This window comes from Cryptomeria japonica, chromosome 6 (assembly GCF_030272615.1).
Source record: "Cryptomeria japonica chromosome 6, Sugi_1.0, whole genome shotgun sequence".
NCBI classification, from domain to species: domain Eukaryota; kingdom Viridiplantae; phylum Streptophyta; class Pinopsida; order Cupressales; family Cupressaceae; genus Cryptomeria; species Cryptomeria japonica.
In genome coordinates this window covers 115,283,904-115,304,844 of record NC_081410.1, presented here as the reverse complement: position 1 = coordinate 115,304,844, position 20,941 = coordinate 115,283,904, and the positions used below count along the sequence as shown (strand labels likewise).

At 34.2% G+C, this 20,941-nt stretch overlaps 1 protein-coding gene across 1 annotated transcript; it reads left to right on the top strand.

The window, feature by feature from the left end:
* The first annotated feature begins 5,146 nt into the window (after positions 1-5,146).
* LOC131074797 (proline-rich receptor-like protein kinase PERK1) lies at positions 5,147-11,162 on the top strand. Its single transcript, XM_058011476.2, has 8 exons — positions 5,147-6,282; positions 8,548-9,117; positions 9,328-9,414; positions 9,496-9,566; positions 9,645-9,721; positions 9,848-9,995; positions 10,108-10,266; positions 10,432-11,162. The coding sequence occupies exons 1-8, from the start codon at positions 5,709-5,711 to the stop codon at positions 10,819-10,821; spliced, it is 2,076 nt and encodes a 691-aa protein (XP_057867459.2). The 5' UTR covers positions 5,147-5,708; the 3' UTR covers positions 10,822-11,162.
* The last annotated feature ends 9,779 nt before the right edge of the window (positions 11,163-20,941 follow it).

Genomic DNA, 20,941 nt, shown 5'->3' with positions numbered 1-20,941 from the left:
TGTTAAGGATAAATATATTTTTTTTGATGTTAAGGTTAGTATTAGGTGGTATTTTATTAAGGTTCTAATATTGTTGTTGTTATAATATCTAATAATGATGTTACAATATTAAATCATATGATTTATTATAATGTCTAGTGATGATGTTACAATCTTAAATCACACAAGTTGTCATTATATGTGCTAGTAGCTTTCAATGATTTGATCGTTTAGTGTACATTGTATGAATTATAATACATTTTTTTAAAAGATCATTTGAAATAATTAAATAAATATACAATTAATTTAAATGTAAATCTTTAACTATTTTAAATGTAAATATAATTAACTATAATATGGAATGTGTGCTATTTAAATTACTAAAGAAAATTTACAAAATCACACAACAAAAATTGAATTTATATAAATAGAGTATTGAGGTATTTACATTAGATTACATAAAGAATAGTAGGTTTTTAATATAGATGGTGATAATAATTTATAATAGAGACGAATATGTAGAAGAAAGGTGCTTCAAATTTCGAAGGTGACATTTTCTATTGTGTTTATAAAACAAATAAATAATAACAAAGTTAATGTACTATAAGAGTTCAAACTATTAAAATAAACATGAATGAATGAAATAAAAAAATGAGTTCAAAATATAGATCCAAATGATAATCAATCAACTTTTTTTTTTGAAAGAAGAAATCAAAATTATTATTAGTTACAAATAACAACAAAGTAACTAGTTGTAGCCAACAAACAATGACGACAGAAGGGAATCAATCAAGTTTGCAAAGATATGTAACATGCATTTAGGGGATGGAGTGAGGGTTGACTATGTAGGATTTGATCAAAATGTCCATACCTTTATTTTGATCTTTTGACCTCTGTCGACAATCATGGAAGTAATATCATCATGATATGTGGAAGAAATATCACTCTGAGATGCAACATCATGAGTAGGTGAAGGAGTTCAAAATAGATCATCAATGTCCATCCAACAAGGTGTATCACAAGGTAGAACATGAGTAGGCATGTACTTGTCACCACCATAATCTAAATTAGTGTTATTAGGCTTATAAATAGACTCCATTTTATCTAAAAAGTATAGATGAGTGCTAGTCAACTCCAGGAAGGAAAAATGAGATATGATAGATCAAACCCTCCATAGAAACATGCCCTTATCATAAAAATTAATTTGTGATTTTTTATGTAACTTTTAATAAGTTATTTTTTATACTTAATAGTATTTTTATTTTTAAAAAGTAACATTACTTTGGTAAAGTAAAACTTTCTTTGTAGAAAGGATAAAATTATAAATTTTAAACATATATTTGTAACCTTGGTATCTAATGCACACATATATTTTTTTACAATTTTTTGTTGCATAGCTTGTATTTTAATAACTTTTTGAAGTGAGATCAACTATAATTTAGACACAGGTTACTTTAATAATGCATAACTTTTTCGTAGTCATCCAAATCAACTTCTTCTTTTTTTGTTAAAATAAGGACATCAATACCTAGTGCATAGTTATTTAAAAAATCTATTTTTTATTTTATTTTTACGTGTGTGAAACAAAGGCATTGATGGTTGGTGAAAAACCTACATTCACGAGAAATATAAAATAAATGTAATAATCAAAATAAATATATTCAAAATTATACTTTTGGTAAGATTTTAATAAGATTATATACTTACAAAGTATATCTCCTAAATGACATCATTTGATCGCCAAAAAGGTGAAGTAAAAGTGATTTTTCATCAACTTTTTGATAGGTGTATAGGAGACTCCATTGAGGGTTTAATTTAAGAATAGTGTGGTTCTATCCAAGGGGGTTTGAATGACACTGAAAGTGGACATAGTCTTGTGGGTTGACCCAATAAGTATTGTGGCAATTTTTTTTATAAAGAATATAAAAAAGTTACATGGTAGTGTAAAGGTTATTGTTAATGTAAAAGTTATAGAATACAACCTCACAGAACCCAGTGAATCCCTGTATGCAAATAACCCATCACAACAATGGAAGATTCACAAAACACAAAGATTGCTTTGAAAACCTAGAGCAAAAGAATGCAAAAATGATAATCAGAGTAGTTAATATTACAAAGGGATCAATCCTTATAAAAGGAGATCAAACCTAAAAGGGGAAAACTCTAAAAATAATTAATAATTAATAATAATGACTCTCTTCATCCCGATGATGGATCACGGAGTGTGATCCGAAATGTTGATGCAAAAATCTTACACACAATCGAATCCAAAAATGCACTCTTGATAATAAATTAATTATTAATATTCTTAAGTTTAGCTTCTTAAATTTAGCTTAAGTGAAATAGAGAAAAGACTACTTAATTATTAAATCAATATGATTTAATTAATTAAGTAAACTAATACATTTACTCTAATAGTTAATAATCATGATATTATTAGTACTACTAATTTTTGAACAAAGTTATTCTCTTGTTTGGATACTCAATTAATTTACAACTCTTCATACCATCCTTAACCAAATGGAAAACTAAAATCATTAATAGGTTCTTGGAAGGGTATCTACATTGTTTTACTTCAAATAATAGTCTTATTGGATGAATTGACTACCAGTAGCAAGATGGTGGCATAACACTTTCTTCCATAGTTTTTTAAAAATGTTTCATTCATGGTATTATAAGGATACCATCCTCCATTCATCACCTCATGACTTATCAACAACAAGTACTTTAAGGACACAAGGAGAATTTAAACATGTCACAAAATCAAATGAAATAATAAGTTGACCAACACCATAGCACAAGGAGTTTTCAAGTAGGTGATTGGGTTTTCTTGAGATTATAACTTATAAACAAATGTCACTAAAGTGAAACATAAAGAATAACAATTTGGACACCAAAATATTATGGTCCATGCTAGAATTTGTAGAAGATCAAGGTAGTATATCCTACAATCTTGAGTTATCTCTAAGAGAAAAAATGCATCTAGTTTTTGATGTTTATTATTTAAAGAAGGTTATTTGTCAACAAATCTATGCACAAACAATGTTACCATAGCTAGCTGAAGAAGGAAGAGTAATCTTGGATCCAAAGTTAATTCTTTAGACATGCGAAAAAAAGTTGAAGACTAACACAATCTTTGAGTATCTCATTTAGTAGAAGATTTTGTTAGTTGAGGATGCCATATGAGAAGACAAAGATTTTGTATAGAAGAACCATATTTGATTAACATTGAGGATATTGTTTCTTTGAAGGAGGTATGCTATGTCTTTAACCTAATAACAATATCAAAACAAATGTAGCCAACATAACATTTATGTAATTGTTTTATTAGTCTTATTTATGTAGTCAAGTTAGTCAAAATTAGGTCAAGTTAGTCTTATTTTATTAGTCTTCTTTATGGTCCGTACTAGATCTTGTAGAAGATTGACAATGTAGCCTACAAGCTTGAGTTATGTCTAACAACAAAGATACATCTAGTTTTTTATGTTTCCTTACTTAAAGAAGGTGATTGGTCAACAAATCCCTACACATACACTATTACCAAAGCTATATGAAGAAGGAAGAGTCATGTTGGATCCAAAGTTAATTCTTCACACAGACACAAAAAAGTTGAGGACTAGGACAATCATTGAGCATCTCATTCAGTAGAATATTTTTTTAGTCAAGGATGTCATATGAGAAGATGGTTATTTTGTATATAAGCATCTGTAATTGATTAACATTATGGATAACTTTTCTTTGAAGGGGGCATGTTGCTATGCCTTAATCCAATAATTGTATCAAGACATGTGTAGTCAACTTATAATTTATGTAATTATTTTATTAGTCTTATTTATATAGTCAAGTCAGTCTAGGCGATATAATTAGGTATCCAAGTTGACCTGGGTAATATCCACGACATAAGTAGGTATATGTAGAAGGTAGCGAGCATTATTGTGCAAATTTTGTTCTTATTGAAGATATTTGAAAATTCGTCCCTTCAAAATGATTTATTATTCTCAAATATTTACACATATTTTTTCTTATATTCTTTTCTAATACCAATTATTCTATTATATCAATTGATTAGAATATCTTTTATTTTTTTGTTGCACCAAGGGTATCCCCGCTATGTCCCAACCCATCACCCACCCCCCTTGCCTTGGCCTTACTACCATTTTTGTTTGCTACCAAGTTGGAGTTAGGGTAAGGCAAGTTGGGGCGCCACCCCCTCCTTGGCCTTATTGCCATTTTTTTGGCTACCAAGTTGGGGTCAGGGTAAGGCGAGCTAGGGTGCCACCCCTTTGGCCTTGGCCTTACTACCATTTTTTTGGCTACCGAGTTAGGGTTAGGGTGACTAGTCCCCCAGGGATGATTGCAACCACCCCCAAGTCACGATGATTAGGTAAGTTCGGGTAGCAAAAAGTGACCTCAAGACACATATGAAAAAAAACCCAAAGCCTTTAGCCAACTACACTAGTCATGAAACTTTTGATTAAAATATCTTTATTACATAACCTCAATCATAAAAAATTAAAAAAACAATAACACCTAATAGACAAACTCATGACAACTTTACATAGGACCATGTACTCAAACACCTTAATTACTTTAAGATCAAGAGCGTTTTGACTCCCAATAGAGACTTTGCCAATAGACTTTGCCAAAACACAAGGAATCTCAACTCAAAGTTGAAGACAACCATGTTTGAAGCCCACCATCTCCACCCTTCTACTTTACACAATAAACAACCACTTTATGCAATCTTTTTCTTCCAATTCAGCCAACCAAGCGATCATTGCCTAGAAAAATGTTCGGAAAAATTGCTCTTTTTATCAATACCCACATGGGAATCCATCCACACCATGCCCTAAAATATTTTGATTAGAATGTCCCTGCTAAGAATGGAGCCCACCATGATTTCTTGCAGGTGGTACCCACCCTGAATAGGTCTCCATCCTCCTTGCCAGCGTCAGTTGCGGCGTAACAACAAAATGCTAATGAATTGACTTGCTAAAGCGCGTGTATTAGGTCCGCGTGGGATCCACCGCGGCCCTATCTTCTTTGCACATGCATCTCCTCTACGTTATCCTATCATACTCAACGATCTAAGCGAACAAAACGTCCGTTTCAAGCTTTTTTCTACTAATTTATAGGAAAATTTTAATAAAGAACATAAATCATGAGTTGTTTTTTTCTTTCAACCATGCTGCATAGGCATCCCCACTCCTTGAGGCCGGCCATGTTCCCATGTATTTTATTCATAAACTCAGTCAAGCCTGCCTGGAACGGGGATTCAAAATTTGAGTGAAATTTAACCCAAGATACACGGAACATGGAGCTGTAGAAAATTCAAAATTTGAGTGAAATTTAACCCAAGATACACGGAACATGGAGCTGTAGAAAAGTCATCAACAAACATTCATTTATTCCGTGCACTGCCCACTTTCAGTTTTGGCAGGGGAGAAGCGAAAAACAAGGAGTGTTTTTGCTTTTGTTCTTTGTGTTCTGGATCAATTTGAAGCCCTTGCTCAAGCTGAATCTCAATCTGCTGCAGCTGCATTGAAGGTAACTGACAAGAGAGATTATTAGATCAGTTTGAAGCCCTTGCTCAAGCTGAATCTCACTGCATTGAAGACATCCGGCAAGAGAGACTATTAGGTCAATTTGAAGCCCTCGGTCAAGCTGAATCTCAATCTGCTGCAGCTGCATTGAAGACATCTGACAAGAGAGATTATTGTTGGTTATACATGGCTTCTGCAGCGCCAGCACCCAGTACAACCACCCCTTCTCCTCCGGCTGCTTCACCACCCCCTGCAACATCAACACCCTCTACTCCTGCAACACCTCCTACAACATCAACACCACCTCCTCCTGCAACATCAACACCACCTCCTCCTGCAGCATCAACGCCACCTGTATCATCCCCTCCTCCACCCACAGCTCAAACACCCACCCCTGCACCACCAGCAGCTACAACTCCGGCACCCACAAGTCCTGTAACTCCCACACCTTCTAATCCTAACACCACATTGACACCTCCTTCCTCCTCTTCTCCTCCTCCTCCTCCTTCTTCCTCCACCTCTAAATCACCACCACCACCCTCAAGCACAACCAAGTCTCCACCGCCGCCATCATCTGATGCATCAGGATCTAGTTCTAGTAGTAGCACCAATGTTAGTCTCTATGTTGGCGTTGGAGTGGGTGTTCTTGTAGCTATTGTGCTTTGCAGTCTCATAATCTGCTGTTTCAGGAGGAAAAAGAGGAAGAGGACACCTTATATGCCCGAGCCTTACTATGGAGCCTCAGCCTATCCTCCTAAAGGTATGCGATTCTAATAGTCTAAAATCCTATGTTGTTTTATTTAGAATTTTGCAGATGGTTTTGGTTATCTATTTTGGATAACTTTTGTTCTTCTACATTTTAAATCGTTTTGCTGGTTGTTTTTGGAGGTCTCGTTTTCTTCAAATTTTGCATGGTTTTGCTGATTGTTTTAAGATTGCTATTTTTATTTTTTTAAAATTTCACATGATTGTGATGTTTGTTGCAGGGTAACTTATGCTTTTGCTTCTTGTGCTTTCTTTTTGGATGACCTCTGTTTTGCATTTTGCACACTACAGTGCTGTTTTTATTAGATTTTTTGCTTCTGTGAAACTGGAGAGTTGAATATGGTATATGGGTATTAATCAATTTTTAGATCCGGCAATTGGAAGAACAATGTATTTGTTTGCTAAATAAATGTATAAGAGAACATAGAATTTATAGGCCCTCTTCTTTATAGCTGGCCCAAATAATAGAAGCCTCTGCTAGAAGGAATTGCTATCAGAACTAGTCCTTTATTTCAGCTTTGGTACAGAAGTCACTATTGTTAGCTTAATTTTTTGTCATATTTACTCTTAGCAGTGCCCTTATATTATTTTTCATTCGATTCAGACATCCTTATCAACATCTGGTTTGTGTGTTTTTAAAATGTCATTCAAGATTCTTTTTATTCATTTGGCTGTTAAATTATAATTACACTAATGTTGTATAAACTTTGGACCCTTCTAAATCGAATGAATAAACATCTAAGCCAAAGGATATCTAATGTTGTATAAACTTTGGACCCTTTGGACCCTACATTAATAAGGATATCTATTACACTAATGTTGTATAAACTTTGGACCCTTTGGCTTAGATGTTGGGTTCGAAGGATATCTATTCTGTCAACGTTGTTCAGGACTTGCATGTAGGAAAAACGAGCCTATAAAATTGTACAATGGAAGTAATGCATATAGAATTTGAAGCAAATAAAAAACAGAACACATAATATACAGTATTTCACTTGGGACAATCCTTTGACTTAAGGAACCCAACACAGTTACTATTGATTAAAACTTCCGGTCCTCAATCTTTTACAATACAATAACAAATCACTTACTCAACCCTTAAGTATGTGTTGTTATTAATACGCACAACAAAATTGGTTCATGGGTGCTTTAAAACACAATTTTTTTCTGAAAAAATGCTAATGCAATTATTCTAATTGCTAATGGTTAGCCCCATATAACTATTAAACATGGAAACTATACAACACACTGCCAATATTGCAATGATTGTTTCACATGTCATTCAGGTAGAGCAAACTACAGATGGAATGGATACTTGGCATGCAGCTCAGTTGAATACGCTAGTGAACAATGACCCCGTTGACATATCCAATAATCTTAATATTTTTCAGCAGTAATTCAGGCCAAGCACTAATCAAATCTTCTTGCACTTGTCGACAAACAGATTTTCTATAACACATCAAATTTTCTATCTAGCGTATTTTTGAGCCCCTGTCAATCTTAAATGTCTGAACATGCTGATTTGTCTCATACTTAAGCACCTTAGATCCTGTTCCCAAAGAAATCGATCAACATATCTTACTTTCAAGGTACAAGTTGAGTAATCTGTCAAATAAATTTATTTATTTTGTTATATTTGGCATTCCGGATTCAACTTTTATGTTCCAGTCATGATAGCGATAATTGGAAGCTAGGCTAAGTATGCAATCTGCATAATGTGAGTCCCGATGTGAACTAGTAATCTAGAACGAACTTGGAAAATGTATTTACAAAATCCATTGATTTGCACATGCGTGATATAGTGGGAGGTTTTTTTCCCATGTTTTTATTTGTGGCATTCTTTCCTGTTGTGAGAAATACTTGTGATTTTGTGAGCTACTTTGGATTGTGTAGTCTTCAGTATATTTTTGGCTATCTTCGATGATATGACCCATATAGAAAATTAACTAATCACATGGTATTGCAAGGATTTATTTCCTTGAGGAACATGGTGCACTTTTTAGCTATTGCTCTATCTAAAAACTAGATTCTGTCTTTTAGTGATGGAGTACTTTGTTTCATCATGAGAAGTTATGTGTTCAAACAAAACAAGTTTTTATTGATTTCTGCCATGTAACTTGAAGTTTTAAAATGCTGTTTGCATTGCTTTTTTTTCAGCTCCACGATAATATTGGAACATTTTTTTCTTATCCATTTCTTTATCTTCTAGAAAGAAGCAGCAATTTTCTTTTGGTTAACATTTTGTTTGGACAATCGACAGATGACTACCATGGAGGAAGACCTCAACACTGGCAACATAATGCTCCTCCACCATCAGCAGATCATATTGTCAAGATGCCTCCTTCACCCCCTCCACCTATTGTACCCTCTCGATCTTCACAATTATCATCTGACTTCTCCCCACGACCCCCACCTCCCCCACCTCCAATTGGAAGTAGCAGTGGAGAAACTTCAAGCTCTCAGTTTTCAGGATCAAAGCAGCCATTACCACCCCCCTCTCCACCTTTAAATTTTGGTCTCTCACGAACCATGTTCACCTATGAAGAATTAGAAGCAGCTACAAATGGTTTCTCACGGTCCAACCTATTGGGACAGGGAGGATTTGGATATGTATACAAAGGCATTCTTACAAGTGGGCAGACTGTAGCAGTGAAGCAGCTTAAGGTTGGTGGGAGCCAGGGAGAGCGCGAATTTCAAGCTGAAGTTGAAATAATCAGTCGTGTACATCATAGGCATCTTGTCTCTTTGGTGGGCTACTGCATAGCAGGAACCCAACGTCTTCTTGTTTATGAGTTTGTTCCTAATGACACCCTAGAGTATCATCTACATGGTGAGTAATTATTTCCTGTGTTTAATTTACTTGTTTATGACATTTTGTCCTCTCCTCTGTTATTCTAATGAAATGTATATGAAGAAAATATTTGTGAATCTACTTTCCATCTCAGCCTTAAATGTTCCTTTCAGTTAATAGAGAGAGTATTAAGTGCATATGAAATTGTTGCATCCTTTCGTTCCGACGAATTTCTGTATCTTGTCACAGGGAAAGGACAACCGACTATGGAATGGCAACATAGGATGAAGATTGCAATGGGAGCAGCCCGTGGACTTGCTTATCTACATGAAGATTGTAAGTTATGTTGTTCTTATCGTCTTTCTTCATGTAGACTTACTATATGGCATAAGGTTCTGAATTTGTGCTGGTTTCCAGGTTATCCCAAGATTATTCACCGTGACATCAAATCATCCAATATTCTTCTAGATATGAACTTTGAAGCTAAGGTAGGGTACTGAGCAACAAATTCTATTTTATCACCTTAAATATGCAATGCAGTCGGTCTTGATGGTCTTTGGCCTCAGGTTGCAGATTTTGGACTTGCAAAGCTTGCTTCTGATGGCTTTACTCATGTCTCCACAAGGGTAATGGGAACTTTTGGGTAAGGACATTTCAAGTGCATATTCCATTGTGCTTCATATTTTCTCTACTACCCTTTGTTTCATCCAAATCTGTTTGCTACCTCTTTTCTTTCTAATTCAAGGAGACTTATCATTTTTATGGGCAGGTATTTGGCTCCTGAATATGCTTCAAGTGGTAAATTGACAGACAAATCAGATGTTTTCTCGTTTGGTGTCATGCTCCTTGAGTTGATTACTGGTCGTAGGCCAGTAGATACAACTCCATCATTTACTGAAGACAGTCTAGTAGATTGGGTTAGTACCACAGCTGTGATTATATTGTATAATGTGATATTGAGAAAATTTTCATGCCAATTTATCAAATATTCATGGTTTAAAACTTATACGAGGATTTATCATTGTGCAGGCTCGACCCTTACTTACTCGAGCACTTGAAGATGGCAATGTTGATGAACTTGTTGATCCCCGGTTGCGGAACTATAATGCAAATGAGATGATGCGACTGGTTGCATGTGCAGCCTCTTGTGTTCGATATTCTGCAAGAAGACGCCCTCGTATGGCACAGGTATGTTATCTACTTCTAATGGGATATAATTTGTCAAGCTTTGAATTATATTTGGTGTGCAACATGCTGCTTCACGGGGAGGTTTTAGCTGTCTTTCAATGGTTGATCTGAAATATCAATGCTGTTGTTTTGAGTGCCTGGTCTGAAAGTAGCCATGTTTTCCAGATAGTTCGAGCCTTGGAAGGCGATGTTTCTCTTGATGATCTAAATGAGGGAGTGAAGCCAGGGCATAGTACTATGTATGGATCATTAGGAAGCACAGACTATGATTCCAGCCAATATGGTGAAGACATGAAGAAATTCCGGAAGATAGCCTTGAGCAGTCAGGAGTATAGTGGTCAGTACAGTAATCCCACTAGTGAATATGGACTAAATCCCTCTGTTTCTAGTGGTGAGGACCAACAGAGCAGAGAGCATCAGCAGAGCAAAGAGAGAGAGTTCAGCACCGGGAAATCACGTATGCCCAGGCCAACAAGTCATCGCAGAAATTATTCTTCAGGGACTGGTGAAGAGAGTTATACTGGAAAAGCCAAGGACACTACAGGGTATATTTGATCAGGGTTTGGAGATAATTGATGGTCTGATGCTGTTCTCCAAAGAAACACTTAATCTATTCTTTGATTCTCTGCACGTCAGGGGATGCTTTATATGATAACTATTCTTTTTCTTGTCTCCTTACCAGCCTTTTCTTTTGGGTGAAGTTGTTTATTTTCCTAACATTCATTTTTCAGAATTGCGGATCAACAGAGTCACCAAGATTTATTATTTTACAAATTTGTGGTTTCGTACAATTCTGTCCCCAGGAATAAGGTTTGCCACTGCCATGATTATTGTATATATTCATGAATCAGTCATCAATTACTTAAGAGAATGCAGTGATCTAGTGCTGTTCGAGCTGTTTGTATTCTTTACGAGATAGGAATTTGTATCATCTTAATTGTTTTATCAACTGGGCTAACATATGTAGAATGAATATCCAAAACCGAGATGTTTCAAAAAGCTTCTTGCAGAGTTCTTATTCATAAGTTCTATCTCAACTGTGGACTATGGAAGTTTTCAAATCTATTTTAACAATTATACACATGATAGAAATTAAAAAGAAATTCACTTTTCTGGTTCATATACAATTGTTCTTACAAATTTTATACAAATTACCCATCGTTGCTTATAAGTCGGGTTCCTCTTTCCTTTCACCTGTCCTTGCTACATCTGTGAAATTGAAATGACAGGGACCTGTTTTTAGCTAATCATTATCATCATGAACTATTGTCCAGGCCTTGAAATCCGAACAGAAAAATATGTCATTGCATTAGATGTTAATGGTAGTGCATCCTGAAATGTTGATTTTTTGTTCTGATTGTAGGTCATGCCCATAAGCTTTCTTCTAGTGATTATGACTTGTTATGTAAATTTTAAAATTCTTATTATAATTATAGCAACCATGGAAAACAAAATTCTACGATATAAAGAGTTTAAAAAAAATAAAATTAGATACCTCTTTAATATGTTTCAAGAGAAAAGCAGAAGCAGACATAATCTTTGTTATCAGCAATCAACAACTTAGGACTGCTATTGGAATTTTGGATTGAATGTGCGAGGAACATGAAAATTTATTAGTTAAAGCAAATTTCATTGGAGCAGACAATAAAAGGCTTTTGTCATGGAGAAGCAACAGCAATGTTGCAGAAGCGGTGCCTATCCTCAGGGAAGTAACTCTGGCTATTCTGGAATCACAATTATTCAAATACCTTAGCTATAAATTGCTAAGGTCAGACAGGTGGAAATGAATGACAATTTATCATAAAATTGAATTGTTAGATTAAGAAGACATAGTGTTAGGGCCTTTCGGTTGAGCTTAAAAGGTCAAGACCGCAAGATGAAGTTTATATATAATTTAGACTTCTACAAAGTTCAGTTCATCTTTGTCTCGATGAAGTCTCTTTGTAGGGGAAGCCATTTTTCTTAAAACTTTTTAGCCATTTTGTCAGAAATTGTCTTAAATGTTTGCTGCTCATGCGTCCAATACTTCAAAGGATCAGTTGATTTCTCATTTTAATCCCTGGAATTGAATGGTTGATGGATCAGCATGATCATGGTAGTATAGAATTCCTTATAAGAGTAGTTCGTTATACAAAAGCAAGCGAAATGTCAAAACAAAAGCAACTTGACAAAACCTGCTGCATGAATTAGAAAAAGGCCCAGAAGGAATCTCTCTAATGGTTTGACATGTCAAGTATTGTAGATAACATAAGACAGTATTTGACATGTCAAGTAATTTAGATAACATAAGACAGTTGTTGGCTGTTCTCGTACAATGCATTGGGTGTGTGAGAACAGGAATATCCATTAGGGTTAAGCAAGGATGTCATCAATTAGGCTATGGTGATGGATTAAAGCAATTTATCATTGATTCTATACTCCTGGTTGATAACTTCATTTTAATCCAACTTCCCTCATTTGAAAATGTAGACTTGCACGCTGCTTCTTTGGAGCGATTCCAGAGGCTCCTAGACAGCCTAAATTGGTTAAGCAACTAGTGGCACTTCTTGATAAGATCAAAATATTAACAGCTTCGATGACTCCCTCTCATTGCTTTACTACTGTATTTAAGATTACCAGGTCTAGTTATTTTAGTTTGATACCCTTTTCACCGTCTTAAAGCTTGTATTCAAATCCTGATAGATGACATGGTTAAAGATATTAGTTTTTGACAATCCATAGTGGTTCTTGTTGCTGTTTCTGAATTTGATTGCATTTGTTGATTGCATTTGTTTTTTTATCAACATTCTGGATCACAGTTTGTAATTTATCATCAAGATGTTAGAGAATATGATTGTCCAGTCGCTTGTAAGAGACATTATTTTGAATTTTTAACTATACTCAGTACAACATGAACTCAACAAGATGTTAGAGGATATGATTGTTCAGGTGCTCGTAGGAGACATTATTTTGATTTTTTAATTATACTCAGTACACAACATGAGCTCAACTCACATGCAAGATGCCCAATGAAATCCTTTTTTTTTGGAACATGCAATTTGCAAATATTGGCTATCAGACAGCTCATTGTTACACAAATCTATAAATGCATAATGCAAGTTGTAAAACAAAACAACAAATCATGTAGATTTCAGTGTTGACAGTTATTCAAGAGATTGCGTCTATAAACTGTAATAAAGAAGCATATTGCATGACCAGAAAGAGAGAAAAAAAATATGTAGCGTGGAAATTTTGTTTTGTACCAATAAATCTATAATTCAAAATCTAATTGAAATTAAGTTAAAGGCAGAACAATTATGAGACAGATCGTCAGCTTTAATCCTTCAACATCATATGATTAAATGATTAACTATTTTAATTTATAATATTATTTGAATGTTAAGTTATGAATCAATGAGTTTGACTTGAAAATTATGGACACTCTAATCTTAATAAAACATCATAAAATTTGGTGAATTGTAAAAGAAAAACTGCTTTCAATTTGTTGCAATTTTGAAAGTTGAAATTTTTTTTACGATTATACTTTCAAAATCAAAAAGTATGTATTAATGATATGAGATTTGTACAATCTATAATTCAATTGCTATTGTTTGTGTATTAGAACGTGTGAATTTTTTGTATCACTGCTTCCAATCACACTCAGTGATTCATCATAGGTTACTAGAGAGCTAAGAAAGACAAAAGATAGATCATAGAATGTGATCTGAAATTCTGATAAAAAATAATCAGAATTTAATCCAATAATAACAGCAATCAAAAAAATTCTAAATAATTTTGTTTGAAATATGATTCAATTCTGAATTTCTATAATAATACTGTATCAAAAAAGAAAAAATAATGTTAGTTTTGAAAATTTTACATTTTAAGTACCTACTATTTATAGGTGAGATTAGTTGATTGCCTAGGAAGAAATTCAATATTGTGTTTGGTATGGGCATATGGCTAAGGGATAGGACGTAGGTGGATCGATCACCCACTTGTAACCATGTGACCGAGTTTTAGCTTGATTGAGGCTTACCTTTACTTGGGGGAAAGTACTTTACACCCTCCATAGACTATATTGTAGAATATCTTGTATATTTGATTTTTGAGTGAATAGAGTATATAATATTTTGATTTATTTAATATATTTTAAAATGACCTTATGTTGATTTTGTATGAATATGGTATATAAGAGTTTGATTTATTTAATATAGGTTAATAATGACCTCATGTTTGATTTTGTATGAATAGAGTATATAAATGTTTATGAGATATTTAGTGATTTATGAAAGGTTTATTAGTTTTTGAAGGCATTAGTTATGTCATAGAATTATAGCAATTGGTTTATTTTTAATTTCGATTTAATATGGGTGAAGAATATGGAAAAAATGATTATAAATTATATAATTTTTTTTTATGATAGTGAAAATTGTAACTTCTGATTTGGAAAAATATAATATGAATTAAAAGTGGAACCACTAACTAAAATATTATACAATAATTGTATAATATCATTATTACTGACTATCTTGCCACGATTTGATAGAGGTTTGTAGCAATGTGGCTATTGTGCAATTTGCTAAATTCATTTAATTAATTATTATATAAATTTGAAATGTCATTTATCTATTTTTCTATTGCTCTAGTTGGAAATAGTGAGTGAATAAATAATTTCAAAAAAAAATTAATACATTAAATTCTTGTCATAGTTTGTTTACTATATTAATAACATAAGTCTTCTTGGAATATTAATTTAGGGTTCAAATTACAATTTTATTAATGTTATGTTTTTGTTTGAATGACCCACAAACATTGTTATAGCCATCATAATAGCCCTTGCATATTGTGAGCTGGTAAAGTAAATTAATATGAAAATTAATTATGAAATCTTCTTTTATAAAATTGCTTTGTTGACTTTTGAATTATTGATTTCTTGGTGAAAAGACTTGCACCAAATATACTTAATTATATGTTTGCAAATAGTTGTTCATGTTTATTGAAATAGTGTGCTATTATCTAATATTATTTAGTTTTTTGTGCAAAAAATGACTAGCAAGAATTTAAGACATTCACAATTAGCGACTCATGATTATTAGCACACTATTTATGGAATTTAATACCACTAATCTTCACTCCAACTATATTTTCAACAATTAAATCACCAATATGAACCAAATACAGTGTGGTCAAACATGTTGTTGATCCAAAATTCATGTTGTCATGACTCTAATATGAAATCTTCTTTTCTATTGATCTAGTTGGAAATAGTCAATGAATAAATAATTTTAAAAAAAATTATTATATTTTTAATAAATTAAGTTTTTGTCATAATTTTTTTACTATATTAATAACATAAATCTTCTTCTAACATTAATTTAGGGTTTAAATTACAATTTTATTAATGTTATGTTGTTGTTTGAATGACCACAAATATTGTTTTAGCCATCATAATAGCCCTTTTGTATTATGAGATGGTAAAGTAAATTAATATGAAAATTAATTATGAAATCTTCTTTTATAAAATTGCATTGTTGACTTTTGAATTATTGATTCGTTGGTGAAAAGACTTTCACTAAATATACTTAATTATATGTTTGCAAATATTTGTTCATGTTTATTGAAATGGTGTGCTATTATCTAATATTATTGATGAGTTGAACTAATAGTTCTTTTTGTGTCCATGTTAGTTATGTTTTTCATAATTTAAGTTGTGTAATCAGACAATGTGAAGGTCATAGGCTATATTGGAGTTTTGATTGTGTGCATATTGAATATTAACCGAACCTTGTATTATTTTGGCTAAATATTCCTGTAGCTATGCAAATTACTATGATAATTTTATGTATGGATGCATAAATGTTATGGTTGACAGAAAATGGATACGTATGTGTTTGCATGCACTAACTCTTGATGCAAGAATAAATAAGTAGTTGTAGAAGCAGTCAAGCTATGCCAGTTTGGAGGATCATGCCATGCAAGTCGTTAGAGATATTTCAAGGCGGTTAAGAGCATTAAAGACAATAAAGGAGATGCTGTTCGAGTGGAGCGGGTGAAGAATATTGAGGCAGTACCAAATTTATTTATGACTGTCTTCAGCAGACGACAATCTAATGAAAACCGTCATGCTATATTCTTGACCGTGTAATGATGAAAGTCCCATGATCTTTGTGGTTGACTTCTTCCTTGTTGTAATAAAAGTTTCCGCCTATTCTCATGGGCGTGGTCTAGGTAGTTAAGAGTTTGTTATAATCTTCTTATAAATAAAGTTTTGAACCTCTTCGCAAAGGTTAGACAGAGTTTTTAGAGCTAAGTAGTGTTTTCCCTGTTTTATGTATTGTAACAACTAATGGAGATAATGAATAAAGTTAAGTTGTTTTGAGCATATAGAAGCATTTGAAATATGGGTACACTCATCCAAGGGGGCCCACTTGGTGAGTAATCCTGTGTAATTGTTGAATTAAGTTTTATTTTGCTGTAGTAGTTGTTCTGGCAATTGACTGTTCCTGCAGCCACTGGAACCAAATCTTGTGACTGTTCTTGCAGCCAAAGTAGACAGTGTAGTTCCTGCTTGCTAGCTTTGAACGTAGATAACAATTATTCATTTAAATAATCTTTCAATGTTAAGATTTCTTGTAGCCATTTAGTTGTTGCATATTTGTGGGTAAGTTCACAATAATGGTTCCCACTTTCACCCATGAAGGAAAAATGAGATGGGAGGAAAACAATTTCGGAGGGGGTTTGAGCGAAGTGGGAGTGTTCAAACGAACTACCCTTTGGGGTTCGAGCGAACCCCCTTTTTCGAGCGAAGCACCTTTAATGCTTGTTTATGTCATTTTTTAATTATATTGGGGGGGGGGGGGTCACTCGAACCCCCCTTTGTTCAAACCCCTTTTTTTACACTTCTCTGAAGCTTTCTACATTTTTTTTGCAGACTTTTGGCCTTCAAACCTCTGGTTGAAGGCTCAAATGGAATGATCTTGACAACCCAAAATGTAGTATGGTAGTCCTCGAAGCAAGTTTTCCAATGACTGCAATTTTATTACATCTTGAGTTTATTATAAACTTGTTTTTTTAATTTTACCAAACATAGGTTTTTCACCGAACATGAACTTCTTTGTTTAACGCATTGGGAAAAATAGGAAACTAATTCAAAAAAATTCTGAAAAATATCTATGCCCCAGGTATTGATGTCTTCTTTCTAAAAAAAATTGAATTTTGATATATATATATAAAACAAGTTATGTGTTCAAACTTAAACCTATGTCTGAATTATGTCTAGTCGGACTTCAAAACTTAATAAAATAAAAAATATTCAACATATCACTATCAAACCAACTGCAAGCCCTGGATATTGATGTTACAAACCAAAATTCAAAAGAATTGAGTTTTTATCATTTATAAAAAAAAGTTATGCATTTCGAGAGGCACATCAATCTTAAAATATGTAGTTTGCTGTAAAAAACTACTTTTCAAGGGAGATGGAAAAATTAAAAAAACATCCTTCAAAAAAATTTGAAAAAAATATATATAGAATCTACAAACAAAATTCTACAAATCACTAATTTACATCATCTTCAAATTCTTAATAGTTTAAAAGTTATAGTTCTTGGAAGTTGAAGATTATTTTAAAAATGTCCATCTCAGTGTCAAAAGTGGCAAAAAAGTGGGAACCATTATTGTGAGTTCACCCTTGTATGTTTATTTCAGTAACTTCATTTGCTGTAGTAGGATAGAATAGCTTTTACTGGAACTTAGTGCACAAACAGTGCTGACCCATTTCAAGTAATACGTCCCTGGGTTGACAAGTAAATGAACCTCAACCATAGGAATGATAGCTATTCAGATGGATGTCCAATCCCCGAGTTAAGGCTTCAAGTCTAGTTATTATCCTAATTGGCAAGGCAAACATTTTTGGCGCCGTTGCCGGGGATGGTACCAAACTAAGAACCTGTCATAGTCATGAGTTTTCAAGTTTTCACTTAGAATTATGGTTTGATAGTTAAGTTAAGTTGTTAAGTATTTTTCTGAATCTGCATGCATAGAAGAATAAGAGATGCCTGTGGTAGATTCCTTCCTAATCATCCTAATCATAGAGGACTCAATCCATATGAATTACCAAATGTAAATCCTTTTGCTGCACTTTATCAAGCCCCAGATAATTTGGACTATCCTGCATTTGAACTTTCAAAAAACGACCTTCATTTTCTTTTTGGACCACCTGAAGAGTATCATTACCCTCTAGTTGTTCATCAAGGACCAATGGCAGGATGAGGAGGTGGAGCTAATCCACCAGGGGGTGGAGGTAATCCCCCAACTCCAGGTGGCAGCAATCCACCTGTTAACCCAACATTTGAATTTCCCATTTCTGATCTGCATGATAATGCTAACCTTAAGAACATCCTAGCTTCTTCTTTGCCTAAATTTTATGTCCTATGTAGGAGCTATGAATACACTATAGATGCCCATAGACTTAAAATATCCCCTTCTACTTTGAAAGAGTCTGCCTTGAGATGGTTTATGAGTTTAGGGAATAGCTCAATCAATGTATGGGACGAAATGAAACGATTGTTTCTTGAGAAATATAAAGATTATTGTAGGGGAACTGACCGCCATGGAGATGATATCTTCAGAATGACATAGGAGGATGAGAGTCTAGAAGACTATCTTGAGAGATTTCTATTTTGTGTTAAGAAGTCTAAACACAATACTCTAAATGAAGAATCTCTCAAGCTGATATTTCTGAGAGGAATCAGCGAAGAATGTATGGATCACTTAGACCTTATGGGGGGTGGAGATATAACTCAATCATCATGGAATGACATCGGCCAAATCTGTCAAAAGTATTCCAGGGCTACTACTAAGAAGAATAGGTGTTATAAGCCTGGAATGTCTACATCAACATCAAGCAATGGAGTTTCCTGAATGGAATTAAGCCATCTTCTGAAGGATTTTAAGGAGGATATCATAAATAATATGGCCACTTAGTTGGACACACTTCAATCCAATAAGAAGCACGAGGAAGATGAAGCAATGCTTGCAGAATTCTATCCACATTGTAGGTAGAAGAAGGACTACAGATGTAAGTTGGTTGCAAATCTTGATGTTCCTGAGTTTAAGCCAGCACATGGTGATGATGAACAACTCTTCTATGTTGCTCAAAGAAGGCCATGGGCCCCAAGACAAGGTATGCCTCTTGATCCATTATCTTTTGCTGGTTATAATGGGAATTCTTATGCACAAAATAGTCAGTGGCAACCTCCATATGTTCAAAATTTTGGGAACTTTCCACCTCAAAATTGGTATAATCCTCAAAGTTCATGGCCAAATTTTTCAAATCCATCTCAATAGTGGCAACAACCATAGGGAAATTGGTCTCAATCTCAAGGACTATGGCAACCATCACAAGGGAGTTGACAACCCACTCCTCAATGGAGAGGAGGCCAACAGTGGTCAAATCAATCTTTTGGATACCAACAACCACTACAACAGCCTCAACACCCTGCTATAATGCCACCCCTGCTCCTAATACTACACCATCTAAACCTACCCAACTGCTAGCTCAACCCATGCCAAATTCTAATAGTGAGCCCCAACAACAACAACAAGTATATTCTATTGATCCTAATCAGTATCTTGCATATTCTCTCAATATAAGCGACATTCATCTTAGATTTGGGACAACCTTGCCTAATCCATCTCCTTTGGATTTAACTGAAAAGCCACAGGAAAAGGAAGTATTGAGTCTAACAACCCAAAATGCTTAGGTTCATTAGGCTATCAGTTCACCTTCAGCTAATAAAATGCCTTCATTCCCTCAAAGGCTACAAGCTGACAATGTGCGGATGCAACCTTTGATCTTATTGATCAGCCGAAACACATATGTGTTAAGATTCCATTATTCCAAGCTATTAAGGATGTCCCCATCTATAGTAGAGCAATTAAGGAAGCATGTTTGAAGAAACCTGGTAGAAAAAAGAAGGACCCACAAACGGTCCATGTAATGGGTCAACTGGTTGATATTATGTTGGGCAAGGTTATAATACCTAAATACTCTAATCCTGGTAGCCCTATTGTAAAAGTAGTCATTAATGGCACTCAGATAAAGAATGCTCTAATAGATTTAGGAGTAGCCATCAATGTTATGACTAAGGATATCATGCAACAACTTAACATAACCAGTCTCAAACCCACTCCTACGGTCCTGCAGCTTGCTGATAGTTCCATAGTCTGACCTAATGTTATGATTGAAGATGTAGTGGTTACTCTGAATTCCTAGGAATATCCAGCAGACTTCGTGATATTATCTCCTAAAGCTACGTTGGGAGGATATCTAGTCATTTTAGGGAGACCTTGGCTTGCTACAACTAATGCATACATTAGGTGTTGATCAGGGGGATGACTATTTCCGATGGGAATTCTACTAAAACTCTTGCTTTGTATTCACCCGCGCAACCTCAGCTTGGTCAAGAGCAAGTTGTTTGGCCTGATGTGGGAGAAGAATTAGAAGAAGAGGTCAAATCTGTTCATCATCTCATGATGATTAATAGAGAATCATTTATACAACTTCAAGATGAAGATTGTGTGCTTTCTAATATTATGGAAAATCAATACGGCTTGGAGCAACAATCACAGAAGCTAACGCCATGTGTCACGACATCAAAACTTCTTGCAACCACAAACATATTGCATACTT